We start from the raw sequence: 17,388 nt of genomic DNA on the forward strand, positions 1-17,388 counted from the left end.
CCCCATTTTGTGACTCAAAAAAAACCAAAATCATTCTCAAAACCAGAGGACATTCATTCTAATAGGAGCCATAAGTAAATGAAGGAAATGTCACTTTTAGAAAATGTGTTTATTTAAATGGCTCTTGCAAAGCAAGACAAAGAAGTCACTTCATTGTCTTTTGGTTTCTTTTGCTATGAGATTCTTTTCAACAGCTTTCTAAAAGCAAAAGAAATCAAAAGACAATGCTATTGGTATCTAACTTCACAATCATCTACAGTGGAGTTGTTAGAAAATGACTAACAAGCTTTAGGTGAATCTTTAAAGAGACAACTCTATGGCTCTGGAAAATTTCATGTTGAATGATCAGAACCAGAATAACTGGATTTCATTTCTTGCCCAGGTTAAGACAAACCATTCTACCTCATTGTTTTCTCTCATCAACTGTACCACCTCTGGTTAGACAGATAACAATTGGACAGATTTTTATTTAAGCATTCACAGATCTCCTAATTATCTACTTAGCAAATGTTCTCATAGAGTTCTTGGCTGTGTGGAAAACACAGACATAACATCTGTCATGTACCCTGCAGAGGAAGCATGGCAGTACTGCAGCAAGATAAAAGTCTGAGAAGCATAATGTCTGAGAAACAGTCTAAAAGCATATGAACTTGTATCTACCTCCAATAACTGACAGTGGTTAGAATCATGAGGAAGAATGTCTTATTATTGGAGACCTGAGTCTTTGGAGAAATGTTAAAAGTTAAATTAGTAATAATTAAACATAAATGTTATTAGAAACCAAAGGAAGAAGAAGAAGTATGGTGGGACCTTGGATCCTATCTTCAGGGAATCTAAATTCTCCTAGGGTCTCAGGGCATGGGAGATATATTCACAGACCAGTAGTTATGGACAGACTACTCCAAATTCCAGGACATTTATAAAACCAGTAAAACAAACACACAAACAAAATGATCCACATGGTGAGAATGAATGGAATACGTGCTTCCCAAACCCGGAACACCTGAGGATGGTGTCTGAACCAATAATCCCAGCACTTCAAAAGAAAAGCAAAAATATTCCTGTAACTACAAATCCAGCCTAGGCAACAGAGCTGGTTCCATGACAGATGTGCCTACTGGTCCCCAAACAGTAGCACCTGCTGAAGTGTCGTTGTTAATATGTCCTTGTGAATAAGAGACAGAGTCCATGGGTAAGCGAATGATTACAGAAGAATTGTTCTTATCTGTGCTTGTGGTGGTGACCAAGAGCAGGTGCACAGCCAGGACCACAGTGCACCCCTCAAAACATGTCAGTACTCCCATAATCAATGTGTTCAGGATTGCCTTCCAGTGGAGATATATTCCTTCATTTCTGCCTGCCACATGGGATTTCTAAAGCTTGTTTTCTCTTTGAATCCTAATACAGTACTGTTTCTGCATGACTCTTTAAAGACTAAGTTGCTGTCATTTCTCAATGCAAACAAAGGCCTTATTATCATCTTCCTTGAAAAAGTCATATTGTCTGTCTAGGCTTCTGTGGAAGCAATAGAAATGCCATGTCTTTGACTCACTTCCTTCAAGGATATGTTGTTCTCTTTGAGTTGGTTGTAAATTGATGTTGAGTGTTGGGGATTTATGGAGAGTTCAGCTTCCCACACTCCCTCCATGACCTATCTCTATTGGAAATAACACTATTATAATCTAGATGCCCCCAGTATCCTATGGAATTTCAAAGATAGCAAGTCATTGACTACAGGATTTCCCTCTGTATATATCACAATCAGCATGATTTTAATGGCTATGAGTAAAAAGCTCAATTTGAAACAGGACACAGTCCCATTAGCAAGGTCAGCTTTTGTTGTTTTGGAACAAGGAGAGTCTTAAATACATCTTTGGTAAGAGGAGGGAACTAATACAAAATTAGAGATGAGCTTTGTCTCTTACATTTTTTTAAAATATAGAAGGCATTTGGGAACAAAGTGATTTAATAATATCTTATCCCTTGAGCTTTCAATGCCATAGCTCTGAAATCAATGAAGTGTGGAACATGTCTTTAGTATATAATGTCTCAAACATAACAGTGTTGATGCAATCATATAAAAATGAAACCAACCCACCAGTTGACCTTCGGAAGCTCATGAATATGTGAGATGTCTATGTGTGATCATCAGACGAAAATGCAAATATTGGCTGTCAGCTAATTGTTCAATCTTAGTCATAGGCAGTTATAGCACCGAGGAGGATAAGTGAGCAAGCCGAAAGCCACTTTTAAGAATAAAGAAAAATCCAACTCACAGGGACAAAGCAGTCTGTATTATAAGGTAATATAAGTATTAGTTTATTCTAAACTCATTCAAGAAGATGGTTAACTATAGTCTCTATGGATGTAGAAACTCATCATGCAACTCAAGAAATGTACAAGAATAATCTGAACTATGAAATCTGGCACAATGCAAGAGCTGACTTATATTGTTACTGAAATCTTCTGTAACTTTGAAAGGAACATTTTATGGACAATTGATTGTTTATTGAAAGATAATGAGGAAAAAAAGAAGTTTGAAAATACCACGTCTATGAAAACAGTGCCCTATACGGGAAGAAAAAAAAACAGCATTTATTTTGTAAAGCGATCAGGTGGTAATTCAATTTCCTGTTAACTGAACTTGAAGTATTCGCTTTCAGGTCATAGATTGATGTCACTTATCATATAAATTGGTCAATACAATTTACAAATAGTACCTTCAGTGTTTGGTTTTCTGGTTGTATCTCTAGAAAAGAAAATCAATTTAATTCCTTGCACTGATTTTCTCCTTAAAATTCATGCGATTTGAATATGATTGACAGGGCATGGTATCATTATGCAGACTGTTAGATGGACCGATTATACTTATGAATACAAGAGTGGAGTGAATGAAAGCAACATGTAATTGATTCTATACTTGGTCTGACTGTTCATTAACAGTATGAATGGAGCACAGTCACTCCTCAAATGGAAAGTGATCAGACCAACCTATTTGCACTCTCACATTTGTTTTAAAATTCATTATGCTAATATTTTTCCCACAGAATGTTTTAGCTGCGTCTGTTTTGCCAAGCATAAGTCTGATTGAATCTATGTAAATAGCTCCACTGCTTTTGTTATCTATTAGATATTCTACTCACACATTTTTCAATTTATACTTTTTGGAAATGATGAAGGACTCATCTGTGTTCTCCCTTAAAGGCCACCTTCTATGCTACTTTCCTTTTCTATGTAGTTCAGACTAATTTCCCAGGATAAATAGAGATGGGAGAAGCACATGGCTTTGAAACAAAAGCTGAATTATCAACTGATTGATTTCAGAAAGAGATGAACAGAAAAGGTTCCATTTGTCTTGCCACACTCGAGTCTGATGAGACACAAAAGGGCCTGCCCCCTCATTTTCCGCACCTTTTCAAGGGGCTGCATCTGAAATGTTGATTAAATGTACAAATTACATTTCTGTGCTCTTGGCTTTCTTCAGTGAAATGCGAGCAGTGCTCAAAGGCTGTGTTTCTTTCTGTGAATGTGGAGGTAGACACTCTGGGGAGGTAGGATCACATGACAGCTCCTAGAGACTTAAGATGCTGAGTCCTGTGTCCACAAAGTCTTGCCAAATTCTAATACAGAGGAGCCAACAAAACTATACTGAGCCAGACATTTGAATCTAGGAACTACCTTTGTCACACTGCAGTCTCCAAACTAGATTTTGTTTACAGTGAGTAAATACACTTGTCTCAGATTCCTGTCTTTTCTGGCTCTGATTTTTTATTGAATCAGCAATTGACTTCTTAAGATTATTGGTCTGAGATCTCTATAATGGTGATATAATTAATCATTTCATTCTGTTTTATGGGATCATATTTGTCTTATACCACGGTCTGTAATTGATACATATGTGTATCAAAAACTCAGCTTCCAAAGCTAGGTCTGAGAAACTGTACTGTGGCTTTTAAATTATGTATAAAAATGCTTTGCTGCTGCTCTCTCTCAAAAGAAAAGGTCCATATCACTCAATATTAAAAAAAAAAAAAAAAGTGCTGCTCCCTCTCCAATGCCAGGGCAGTTGCAACCAACAGAATGAAGTGTTAATGGTACGGTGTGCCTTCTGTTGCTGTGTTCTAAAAGGTACCATTGCTCATGCTCTTGCTCTACAAAGCTGAGCTGTTGTATATGTAAAATGCTGTGTACTTGTCGTGCTGCGAGAAAAGCCAAACATCCATACAGAGAATATGTTTCTCATAGAGAGAATCAAAGAAGTCATTGGAGAGAATGACAGCCCTCTAACCTTTGGATGTTATAGTATCCCACAACTCATTGAGGAACGGCTGCCTTGAGCTGTATTCTAGACTCTAAGCCATGCCTCCGGCTGTTCCCTTTAAAAATTTCTGACCTACAAAGGATCTGAAATAATAAAGACATGGTTGTTACATTAAACCACCATATTTTGAAGTAACTTCTTGCATATCTGTAGCTGTATAATATAACCAGACATTGAATGTATACACATTGAAGGGTCAGGTGATGAGATCCATGTAAAGCATGTGACATATATACAAATATGCATTATTTCCTTCAATATGGAGTGACATTGGAAGAATTTGTGGATATTAGTCTTATCTTGTGATAGTTTGTCTCTCCACATTGATCAGTGACTGCAGGCCAGAACCTGAATCTTTAAACATGGAAGACCAATTGTTTTCTGTATTACCCTTTTTATCTCTAAAAGTTCTTCACACTTTTTTTTTTTTTCAAATTCTTTGGCTATGGAGACAATTCTGAAATATATTATTATATGACCATGGAGGATTTTCTTTAGCTATATTAAAACTTTAAAGGTAGATGGTAATTATATAAGAGAAAATGCTCATTTTATAGTAATAGAAAGAACATGTTTATTCAAACAGAGAGGTGTAGTGTCTTACATGATCGTGCTTAAAAATGAGTTTAATGGTAAAATGAAAATAGTAAGATTTTCTATTTCCCAAAATATTGAGCAGAGACATGCCATTTTATGTAGCACATATAACCTATGCTTACCTGAAAATAATATTTTCATAAAGAGAAATAATTGATTACAACAAAATAAAATCAAGATATACCTGATAGATCTACTGTTTTAAATTTCTTAGTATTTTTTCCTTAAGAACCATTTCTTATAATAAAAAAAGAAGCTTATTTTTGAAATGTGAACTAGCAATTGTTGTACATATAGGGTAAGCAGGGTCAAGAAATAAACTAATTTTCAAGTAGATAATTCCTCAGTTATATAAGTTGAGTACTATAGATAGACAAGTGGGACTGGAGAGATGACTCAGAAGTTGAGAGCACGTTTAGCTCTTCCACAGGACCAGTGTTAAATTCCCAGTAACCACATGGCAGCTAGAAACCATCTGTAAATATAGTCGCCTGATATCTTCTTTGTATAGTGAAACCATACATGTAGACAGAACACCCATACACATATAGTTTTTAAATATTAGAAAAAGTAAAGTAAGCATAATAAAATGTCTGCTGTTCATAGTCAACTTTATAGATTTAGTTTCCATAACTTTGAAAGCCCATAATCTCTGTCATTAATTGCTTGTTATCTTTTCAATGATGCCAGAGTCTATTTCCAAGCACACAATCTCCTCTATGTCTTTGAACATGTGTTGAACTAATAGTTCTATGCTTAACGTAATTTCATCCATCCTCTTAGCTATTGCTGTTTGCTATGCATCTTGAATGACTTTTCATATCTTTTCATTTTCTCACTTATAAAAACATAATTTCTCCTTGTAAAAAATATTCTATTCTTGAACTAGTCTCTACTGATATTTTCTAGGCTGTTTCTGTGCTTTGCCTACTTCGTATAATATTGTCATAAAGGACATATGTAAGTAGTTATGTGCATGTGAGAAAGTATATTATCGACAGGAAATACTCCTACAGTCCTATATAAACCTATATACCACTATATAGGTTTAAATGATTGTACAATTGTACTTTTAACAGTTGTGGTTAAATCATCCTGTCTGTGTATAGTGCTAATTGCATCTCACTTTATAGACATACTTGTTAAACTTGAGTCATGATTCATGGTCATTTATCTGAACAAAAATGAATTAGATTACTCAAGATCTATACTTCCATTCCTGATAAGCTCACAGAAAAGGACATATGCCTGACATTTACAAAGATTATTACTAAACTCCATCACTGTATTTTGAAGATGACATCCCATCACCACCACTACCACCCATTTTGTGGGATGAAGATTCAGGGCCATCTTATGGGCTAGTGACTAGATGGATTTGTAGTATAATTGCAATATCAAGACATAGTGTAAAATGAGAGCAGGGTGCTCATTACATAAAGGGGTGTAATATTAATACATATAATATATATTATATATATTATATATATTATATATGTTATATATATTATATATATTATATATATATATTATATAATATAATATAATATAATATATTATATATATTATATATATTATATATATATATATATCCTTGCCCTTTCTCCTCCTCCCTCAGCTTTTCTGGTTAACAAAGGTAAGCATTCCCTTCTACTACATGCTCTTAACACACATAAGAGATGATTTTCCTGCCTTTGCTTTGGTAGAATACAGTAGAGCAAGTATTCCACTGACCAAAGCCTTTGAATCCATCATCCAAGATAGTTGTTTCCTCTTTTAAGCCATTTCTCTCAGATATTTGTCACAGCAACAAAAAGATGTGGCCGAGACAACCACTTTAGCTTTGAAAGCTGAAACCCAAAGAGGAAAGAGACTTTCCCCGGTTCACAAAGCACATAGTGACAGATTTGGGTCTTCTGAATGGGAGTCAGATGTCAAGATTTAAAGGCAAAAATTCTTTCTACATTTTTGCCTATATGCTAAAGGTTCCTTGGATGCTGGAGATGATTCTGTGAACAATAATATGTATCATTTTGTAAGTCTTGCCAGTCATGAGGCAATGGATTTAGAAATTCAAATTTTATTATCTGTCTAGCAGATTTGTAATGCAGGCTTAAGATAAAGCATTGCTCATGAATTTTTGCATGTATGTGTACCCGTACCTTGAGAAGATGCTATTCAGTTTGAAAAATATAAACTAATACAAAGGATCATTAATGTTATAGAAACTTATTTTTTCTAATTTTTATTTCTTATATATTCAACCAAAGGATCTTAAAATTGGTATTGTTAAAGGCTAGCCTATGATATTTGGGTTATTTAAAAGAATCCTTGTAATTAAAAACCTTTGAGCCTTCTAACCATGTTCAAGTATTGTTTATTTTTCTGTTTGTGTTTATTTTAATTTATTGTCCATATATCACTCTGTGCTACATCTGTGTCAATTATATTATATATTAACGATGTTTACAACACTGAAGAAATGACATCAAAGAGACAGCTGATTTGTTTTACAAAAAAACAAAAGGAAACCAAGTTAGAGACCCATAAAAATGATGACTTATTCTGGGCACTTGATCACATAGAAGTGGTAGTGAAATTAGATGCAGTCTATCTGACTGTAATTTATATCAGGGAAAATGAAACTCTATGTAGAGTAGTTACTAATAAGCAAAATAAACAATTAAAATAATAAAAGAAAATTCTCTTGAAGTCGCATATTGATTCGCCTCCAGTAGTGAGAATCTGAGAGGTCATTGTGTTGGTCAATAATAGCACTTGATCTTGGACGCTGTAAATTTAATAGAGAGTATAAAATACAGAGATCGATATTTTGATATTGGGAAAGCTCATTTATAGGTTGCTTGTTCTCAGACTTGTAAACGAAATGGAAAGCGCCATAAACACTTGGGATCACTTTTCAAAAACCCCACTTAAGTTATATAGCCATTGATGACTAAAGGGCTTTTATTTTGTCACGACTACCAGTTCTCACTAGCTCCTCCATTCACAGGCTCCTCCCCTCACAGGCTCCTCCCCACCGTGGTTCATCCCACAGTGCCTTTAAGACCTTTCTTTATTCCTTAGAATCAAGTATGCTCATCTTTCATAGCCTCACATAAGAAGCACTTTTTCCATCTACTCTATTTACAAAACAGGGAGATCATGACCATTTTCCTTTACATGACGGATAATGGAGAAACTCAGCTTCAACTTGTTTTGTAAGAACAAGAGTGACAAAATGGCCCCACTACTTTCCCAAAAGATTAATCAGGATACCTTGGTCTTCTAAGAAGTACCATGCAGAACACAAGTTTCAACAGTTAAATGCATTTGGGGAATAACATTGTATAACTGCCTTCCAGAAAGCACAAGTCATCAGGGGACACTAAGTGCCCAGAGATGACCTATACTAAAGTAACTGGTGTATCTTAATATTACCCAATAGAGTTTTAATTTTAGCCCATACACGACCACAACTGCACACACTGGGATACTGCTTTATAAAACTTAGTGTTGCTCATCTCCAACAGTCCCACCTTTGAATACATTCAGTGATTTGGAATACCATAGCTGGGCATAAGCAGGTAACCACGGGGATAAAATATAGCAGGGTCCTGTTTCCCTGTAGTCTAGAATCCATTAAAAAAGCAGCTAACATAGCATATTTATATGAAAGCTTATTACTTAGGGTACAAAGCTCCTATTTTCTGAATACATGTAGTTTGTGTAATTTTATTGCAAAATAATGATATCATTATATACTTTGTGTACAACCTCATTTCACTTTATTCTCAACTTCTATGCTGGGACAGTTACCACTACAATGAGAACCAGGCCCACCTGTGAAATAACATCTGCAGGCATTCAGTGCTGTAAATTTTCTGCCTACTTTGATCATATGACATCATCTTTAATACTGTCTGACAAGAGTTTAAATATTGTTTTAGAATTAATCATTGGAATCCATGCTTGGAGGGCCTTTCTCAAATATCATATAATATTCTCAATAGTTAGTAGGGGACCAGAAAAGCTTTCTTCCCCTTCATAGTGGTTTATGAATCTCAATTCAAATTTTACATACAATTTTAATTGTGCCATATTCCTGTTTTTACAAAGCACTCTTTTCTTGTCCTTGTTAAAACTAAGTAGTACTGATTAGCCAAAATAAATAATTTCATTTCATTATAATAGTCGGCTAATACAGACCAAAGTATATCTCTTTGATCAAACTTGATTGGTTCTTTCAACTTACATCAGTAAAATGTCATAATTGTTCAATTAATATATAAAACTAGGAAGCAAATGTTAAAAAGTATTTCAAGTAGTGTGGATCAAAATTTCATTTCTTCTAATCTTGTTTTGACTTTCAAATGAGGATAATCTTATTCCGTAATACTCCTGAATTTGAAAACTTACAAATGTGGGAACTGGAGCTGTAAATCAAGTGGTAGCATGTACGCCTAGCATGCACAAGATTCTGGGTTCAACCGCATCACTTCCCCAAACAGTTTATGTGTGTATAAAAATGGGGGAAAAAATAGCAGAGTGTTTGAGGTTTATGTGCATAAGTAAAAACAGTTAAATTTTGTGTTTTTAAATTCATATGGATGTTCAAAAGCACAGATTATTCTGAGAGAGTTTAATATATTAAAAATAAGATATGAACCATTGGTTAATGTGTGTACATACTATTATTCCTAGCACTGTTCATGTTTGTGAAGACTGAATGACTTAAAATTGTTAGTAGCAGTGTGAGCTTTGTCATTTTATGAGTGAGGTTGTGATAAAACTCTCTTGGTGAGGTTTTCAAGAACCTGTTTATATCATATGATGCCTTATTTACAAGGAAAGTTGTGTCTAGCACTGGCTCTTTCTTCCCCTGCCAATTCAGATACTCCTTTTGCAGGCAATTATTTCTCGCTTCATGTCCCACCAAGGATTTGTCTTTTGCCAAGGTGCCAATTATGCACAATGTATATGATAATCTGTCACACTTGGACCTAACCAATATCAGTGGAATCGCTCAGTGGTAGTGGAATTCTTTTCTCTGTTGTCACACATGCCTGGGAAAGTGGCCTACTTTGAGAGGCTCTGGTCCCTGCAACCTTTCACAAGGAAGCATTTATGTCATCTATATTTCTTAGCTTGCCTGTCTCCAGGCCCCAACACTAATATCTAAAATAAATAATGCGCCAGTTGTGTGAAAAGCAAATAGTGCTTCTCTTACCCTATTCTCCTTTCCTTTGCTTTTGCAGATGTCATCCACACTGTAGGGCCAATAGCCAGAGGCCACATTAATGGCTCCCACAAGGAAGACCTTGCAAATTGCTATCAATCATCCTTGAAGCTGGTGAAAGAAAATAACCTCCGATCAGTTGTAAGTACTTCAGAGTTCTTTATTTTGCATTCCTCTAAGACTCTATGCAAAGAAAAAGGCAAGTGCTGAGTTTAACATAATGCTAGACATTCCTTTCATATTAACAGCGGGTGCACAAGTAGGCTCTCACTTTAACCTTTGCCTGGGTGAGTGTAAGTGCTTGCATCTACATTTGGATGCCCATGTCTACAAATGTATCTTCAGCTTCAGTTCCCATTCAGAAGCTTACTCTATGTGTTTTTCCTGACTTTATTAAATCTCAATTACACGAGGAACATAAAACCCTGAGTGTTGTACATTGTAAATACCCAACAGCAAGTCAATCTCTAGAATAAGTTAGTTTGCCTAGAATGTGAGTTTTGTTTTATTTTGTTTTTTAATCCACAGAGATTATAACCTTGCTGAAGGTGTAGGGTGGGCAAAAAGTTAATTTTTTTTTTTTTTTTGAGTCCTGAGCTGGCTGACTAGACCTCACCATTGCTTGGGAATTCAGATGAGTGGAGTGAGGTTTGCAAGGGGAATATTAGACTTTACCGGCATTATTGCTATACAGGTTATTGCTATACTTGTTACCATGGATTACAAAGAGCCATTTTCAGTGTACCATGGAAAGTTCAGTTGAAATAAGGAAGTATTTTACAAGCCAATTATATCTTATAATACCTTATAATGTTTGCATAATATTAATTAATTTGAATATGAATATAATTTGTTCAATCTATTGATTTAAAAAAACCTCTGTTTACAAATTAATAAGGACCTTAAACTCCACAATTGTGTGTGTGTGTGTGTGTGTGTGTGTGTGTGTGTGTGTGTGTGTGTGATATGCATGCAGGTATCTCCATCCATGACTATGATGTAGTGGCCATAGGTCAACACTAGGATGTGTTCCTCTTATTTTAAGAGAGAAGGCCTCTTACTTAGATTGGCTATATTGGTTAACAAGAGAGTACCTGGGGTCCTCCCCAGTACTAGGGTCATAGTCTGTTCCAGTTTTCTTTCTGTTGCTGTGATAAGGCATTCTAAACAAAAGCTCCTTAGTAGAGAAAGAAGGTTTTTGAACTACAAATGCATCAATAATAGAAGTGGGAATAGAGACTCAAACAGGAACATGAGGCAGAAACCATAGTGTACTACTACTGTTGGTAGTTCACTCACAGGCTTATGGTTAACTAGATTTTTTATACAGCCCCAGAAGCAGGGAGTCATGCCATGTACAGCAGTTTGTCTTCTTATTTCAAATTGCAATAAAGACAGTCCCCCACTGACATGCTCATGGACCAATTTGATCATAAAATCTCTCAACTGAGACTCTCATCCTAGGTAACTCGAGGTTATATCAAGTTCACAGTTGAAATTAACTGGGACACAGACCCAGATCCACACTCAGCTTTGTTCATGAATGGTTGCTGGGGATCTTAACTCAGGTCTTCATGCTTTTGCAACACTTTACCCACTGGGCTGTTCTTAAAGCTCCAAGATGCTCTTCTTAGAAGACAAAGCTGAAATTCAGAGAGTGGATAAAAGTATGAAGCCTGTGGTGACTTTGGTCTCTAAAGGAAAATCAAAGCAAATATGTATTTGGGAAAAGTAAAAAAAAAAATGTCAACATGACTAGTTGATTTTATAAGCAAGGGGCTAAAGTGCCTATAAAGTTGGCACTCATATAAGTTTACACCTTGGAATATATATATATATATATATATATATATATATATATATAATTTTAATATCTGAAAAGAAGGTGCTAGTAAATTTCTAAGTATTGCTAATGATAATGTTTTCAAAAGGAAACAGTGACAAGACATCTATATCAACTATTCAGTAGCAGCATTCATCATTTTAACAGAGGAAATAAATGATCTTTAGGTATGATCACCTTAAATCAATATGTGCAAGAAAAGGACTAAGAAGTACAAGCTAAGAAGTGTTCAGACAATGTTCGGGTCTGGTCATCTTCAGGTTGGGATTAAGTCTACCTTTGTATTTTTGATAATGACTTTGAAGTTCTAACCACCTGACTTGAATAAAATTAGCAGACAATGCTGAATTAAATGTATATGAATATTGGTAAATAAAAAATGAAGAGAGAAAATATCTGTTGATACTGAAGTGAAATGCTCAACTTAATTAGACTTGTTCTTGGCTAGTGAACTGGAAATGCTATCAAGTGTTTGTTCTTTATCCTTTAATGTAGTCTGCTTTGCTTACTCTCTATCCTTTGATCCTTCCTTCCCTTCCTTCCTTTTTCTTTCCATATCTCCTGGAAAGAGACAATGGGGCTGTTTACTTTATATGGTAGATCTTGTTCCTGACCTCCACTAAATAAATCCTTACACTGATGTCACCAAATTGTGATTATTTACAGGGAAATGGAATATTTGTAAGCAGGTGAATGTGGCAGTTATGTGCTTTATAATTCTGAACATAGTAGGTTTACCACAATATATGAGTCTATATTGCTGTTAGAAGTAGCATTGTTATTAAGATGGACATTAAACTCAACTTGATCATATTTATTTACTAGAGAAGTCACTAACTGATCCCTGAAACAGCCCCATGAGTTTTACAGGGAAGAGATAACAGTCGCAATTCAATGGCCCCTTATATCTGGAAACAAGCTACAGGATTGTGACATCATCTGTCTGTGGCAATATACTTTAAAATCTGCAGATATTTGTTCTTAATATTTTGATGTCGAATGACTTTATTTGGGTAAAATAAATTAGAAAGTGATAAAATTATAGAACAGCTAAGACTGAGAAAGGAAAACTTTGAGAGAACTTAAAGAGATCTTTCTAACAGACTATTTAAAATAGTGAAAACAAGTGTAGCTTAGGTTGTAGTTGTTTGAAATAGTGACAGTCATTAAACAAAACAGAGAGTAATGTTATAACACCAAATAAGCATTTAGAAATTAGATGATTTAGGTAATTGGTTATATTATGGATAAAATATTCACTATAAAAACATAATTTGTGGAAAATTCTTATTCTTTCTTCTTCTCTACACATTCTTTAAGATGGATTTTTCTAACTGTATACCCTATATGTGCTTTATACAGTAAAAGTAAAACATAGTAATATAATGATCTATCTAATATACTATTTTCTGTCTGTGAATATTTGTCTACTATAGCCTCATCAATACTGTGGATTAGTTAAATTTAGGCTTATAATAATTATTTTCCTGATCTTATGATGATGAATACAAATGTAGAAGTACAGTGGTTCATGAATCCTAGACCTAATTTCTCCAATATCTTATTCTTCCAACCTAAGTTCAAATATAATATTGTTATATTTCTCAAAGTTTGGACTTGCCTTGGGCAAAATTCAAATATGTGAAAATTGATTTGTTAACAAATTGGAGGGCAATGATTCTAATATAGATAAAGGTCAATGAAGGGGATAATTAGAATTTAAAATAATAAAACATTAGAAGCAGACATAATGATTAAAGAGAACCACAAAGGGTTCAAGTTTTTGTTTCATTTTTCTGTAAAACTTTGGGAAGGCAGGGGCAAATAATAGAAAATTATAGATCCTGAAATAACATTAATCTATATCTCATGCCACCTGAGAATTGTATAACCAAGCTAGTAGAGTCCAGCACTTGAATTGCTTTGAATTTTGAATGAGTACTCTGTCCTGAGAAAATTATATCTGTGCAGTATCCTTTTGACTCTGCGCTGCTTAAATCATACATGTATAGGTTGCTATCAACCTAAATAACTTTCAGAGAAAGAATCGCTAAAAAATAATTTTCTTTAGGAATAGAATGTCCATGGTAAGTAGTAAGCATATTCAAGGAAGTTGAGACATATGGCTATTTTTAAGGACAAAATAAGGAAGATTAAATGAGATACTTAGAGAGAATAATCTTTGCACCAAAATACTCTTAACAGGGTGATGGCTACAATTCAGCTGAGATGGCTCCAGAGTAGTTTCTGAATAACGTTGTGGTTGCTTCCATTGAGAATGTCTAGTAGTCCCCTTTGATATTCACTGCCAGGCTCTCAGAATCCTGATTTAATAACCCTCGTGGCTTCATTCATTCTTGGACAGGATAGATAGACATGACTGCATTTTGGTGCTGACAGCTTTCCCAGTGTATTCGTATCTTGGTGAAAATTCAGGTGTGAGTGGGGTGAGTATTGGTGGTGAAGGAAAGGAGGACAAATTCAATTTGGGCAAGGGCTGCTAAATAAAAGACAGTTGTATCTGTTGTCTCTAAACGCTAACATTATGTTGCCTTAGTTGATTTTTTCTTTTCTTTGAGCAGACACATAATTTTTGGATTTTCCAAGTCTTTCTTGGCTACTATTTCAATATCTCCCGAAATCTTCTGTAGCAAACTCTTCCTATCAGATTCATTTTTAGGAGTCTAAGCTTTGCTATGATAAAACATCTCTAAGGGTTCTCCTCTAAGCATCAACTAAAAGGAAAAATTTTTATTTATCACTGAATTATTGCCTCACAAAAACTCTTCTGATGATTAAATGTTATGCACCCAGTTTACATTTGTTGCGTGAAAGCTTGTAATTAAAAAAAAAAATGGATGCTCTGTTGGAGAGTTGATAGTAATCAAAATGTAAGACAGATTTTACTTGGACTAAGATTATTTTCTTAGCAAGTGAAGTTAATAATTAATACACAGTTTAGGTGGTTATGGACAGACTACAAAATTGTTATTTACTATAATGGTATATATTACTATAATTTTCATGGATATTTTCTAGATAATGTATTAGGTGGCAAAAGTATGATATATTTTTACTGTTAAGAGCCACCCAGTGCCAATAGAGATCTCTCAAAACAAGATAATGTTCTCATCATGACTCATAGATCCTGAGAAGCAACAACTTTTAATGAGAAAGAAGGCAGCTCTGTATCTTCACTGCGACCTCTAGGCATGGCAGTAATAAGTGATTTTGGAATTCTGCATGGGTCTCATTCTGGTATAGGTTTTCATTTTAAGGCGTAGTCAAGTGAATCTTATTTTCTTAGACAAGTTCCCTTCTGAGAGGGTTGCCATGGCAATGAGTTCTCAGCCAGAAATTCTTAAATGTTGGTTTTATTTCATTATCTGAGTTTCTATTACAGGCCACATCAATCAATGCAGCCCTCTCTTGAAGAAGACTTTCACAATATTAAGGAGTTGGCCCTTTAAATCCTTACCTCTGTTCCTCAGCTTAACTTGATGTCGCCATTTCCCAGGCAGCCCTTCATCTCAAAGAACCCATTTTGTAGAGTCACATGTTTGATCTTCCTTCTCACTTTCTTTGAGGCAGCATCTTGGCTTGCTTCTCCACCGTCTTCCTTTATAAAGATTGATGCAGTCTCACATCTTTCCTAGTTGCGTTTCTCCCAGCAGTGAGCCTAATGACACTATTAATAAATAACAAGAACAAAATCATTTTTCCATTTGAGCTTTACTTTATGGTTTACAATAGTGTGAGCTGTATATCATCTCATTTGTGCCTCTACTTCTCTAGCTAGCCGCCTGAGTCTCTCTTTGGTTTAGCCAAGGTGGGGAAATAGGACTGAACGAAGACTTTGTCTTTCCTAACCATTCCCTTTTACAGGGTTTCTTCATCTGGTATAAAGTAAAAACCAGGTGATGATAATACACTCACTGGTTTATCATTATTATTTGGAAGGCAAGTATCTAAGCATAGGCAGTGGGGTGAGAAAGAGGAAAACATGCAATAATATATGTACATATGTTATAGAAATATACATATATTGTTGGGGTCCACACTAGCCCCACGTTGGGGTGGCCAAAATAATGTTGCAGCCCAGGCAAAATGTTGAGGCCCGGGCCAACCCACTTTTGGGCGGCCACTGTATTCCGGCCCAAGCTGCTGCTCCGGTCTGCGGGTCAGGGTTCAGCGGGTCAGGGTTCAGCAAGAGCGAGGGTGAGGGCAGACTCTACCTAATGTCTGATGTGTCTGATTCGTCTGATCTCAGTCTGATGTCTGGTTCTGTCTTTTATAGTCTCACTTCTAAGCCATGCCTCTAAGTTACACCTTTAATCATGACCTTAAGTCTTGTCTCTAACTCTGATCTCTATACTTCTAAGTCATACTCTTAAGTCACACACCTTTAATCTCACACACCTTTAATCTCACGCACCTTTAATCTCAAGGTATCTAAACCAAGATTATCAGAGTGTGCTCAGCTGTTGTAGGCTATTGTAATCCAAATCTCATGTCTGGGTATATGGCTCAAGATGGCTGCAAAGCTGATAGCCGATTTCTGCTAAAAGTCGGCCCCCAACAATATATTATCCCTAAAAACAGACAGTGATATACCCAATCCCATATGTTTATGTACTTCACAACTTTTCTCCTGGTGGTGATACAAAAATGCTTATTTGCATTATTAGGAAGTAATTGGTCACTTAGTGATAAAATATAGAGCAATATGATAGTTAATATTCCTGAACTCTGACTTCATGCCAGGCTTTTCATTTTAGTCAGCCCTTAAACCAGTCTTGAATTATAAAGTGTAGAGAATTTGGGGGGCAGAGTGAATGGTGGGAATATAGTACCCACATATGAAATTCTCAGAAAATGATTAAGAAAAAGAAAATGTTGCCTCTTCAATTTTATGTATGAATTAGAAGAAGGAAATTCCCCCAGCATCTTTACTCAACCAAAAGAGCAGGTAGAGTTGAAGCTGTGGCTGTTTCCATCCTGAGGCACGGCCGCTGTGCTCTTCATGCTGGCCTTCGCTCGTTTTGTTTGTGTATTGTTGTTGCTCGGTGTATTTATTTTGGTTTCTTTTTGTTTGTTTTAATTTTTTTCTTTTTGCCAAAATGACTGTGAGTCTGATTAGAGTAGTACTGATTTATACCATGTAATTTGTGGTGCTAGTTCTTGACCATGACAACAACTGGAAAGTGTCACTGGTGTTTGGGGGCTGACTTACAGGTATAAATTGTGAACTGGCCCTGACTCCACACAGTGACTTAATGTTTTGCTAACAGTCGTCTAGACTAGTTACTCTACATGTTGCTCCAACAAAACAAAACAAAACAAACAAAACAGAAACAAAAATCCCTGACATTAAGTAAGGTTTGGAAG

The 17,388-nt window shown here is 35.5% G+C and overlaps 1 protein-coding gene across 12 annotated transcripts in view; it reads left to right on the forward strand.

Annotated features, from left to right (window-relative positions):
• The window catches only part of Macrod2 (mono-ADP ribosylhydrolase 2), a 1,857,339-nt gene that overhangs the window by 1,036,497 nt on the left and 803,454 nt on the right, over positions 1-17,388 (forward strand). For all 12 annotated transcript variants that reach the window (XM_076929849.1, XM_076929852.1, XM_076929850.1 and 9 more), the window contains exon 6: positions 10,177-10,298. In XM_076929849.1, coding sequence (XP_076785964.1) covers positions 10,177-10,298 — 122 coding nt within the window. The remainder of the gene's footprint in view (positions 1-10,176; positions 10,299-17,388) is intronic.

Source organism: Arvicanthis niloticus, chromosome 2, assembly GCF_011762505.2.
Source record: "Arvicanthis niloticus isolate mArvNil1 chromosome 2, mArvNil1.pat.X, whole genome shotgun sequence".
Lineage (NCBI taxonomy): Eukaryota > Metazoa > Chordata > Mammalia > Rodentia > Muridae > Arvicanthis > Arvicanthis niloticus.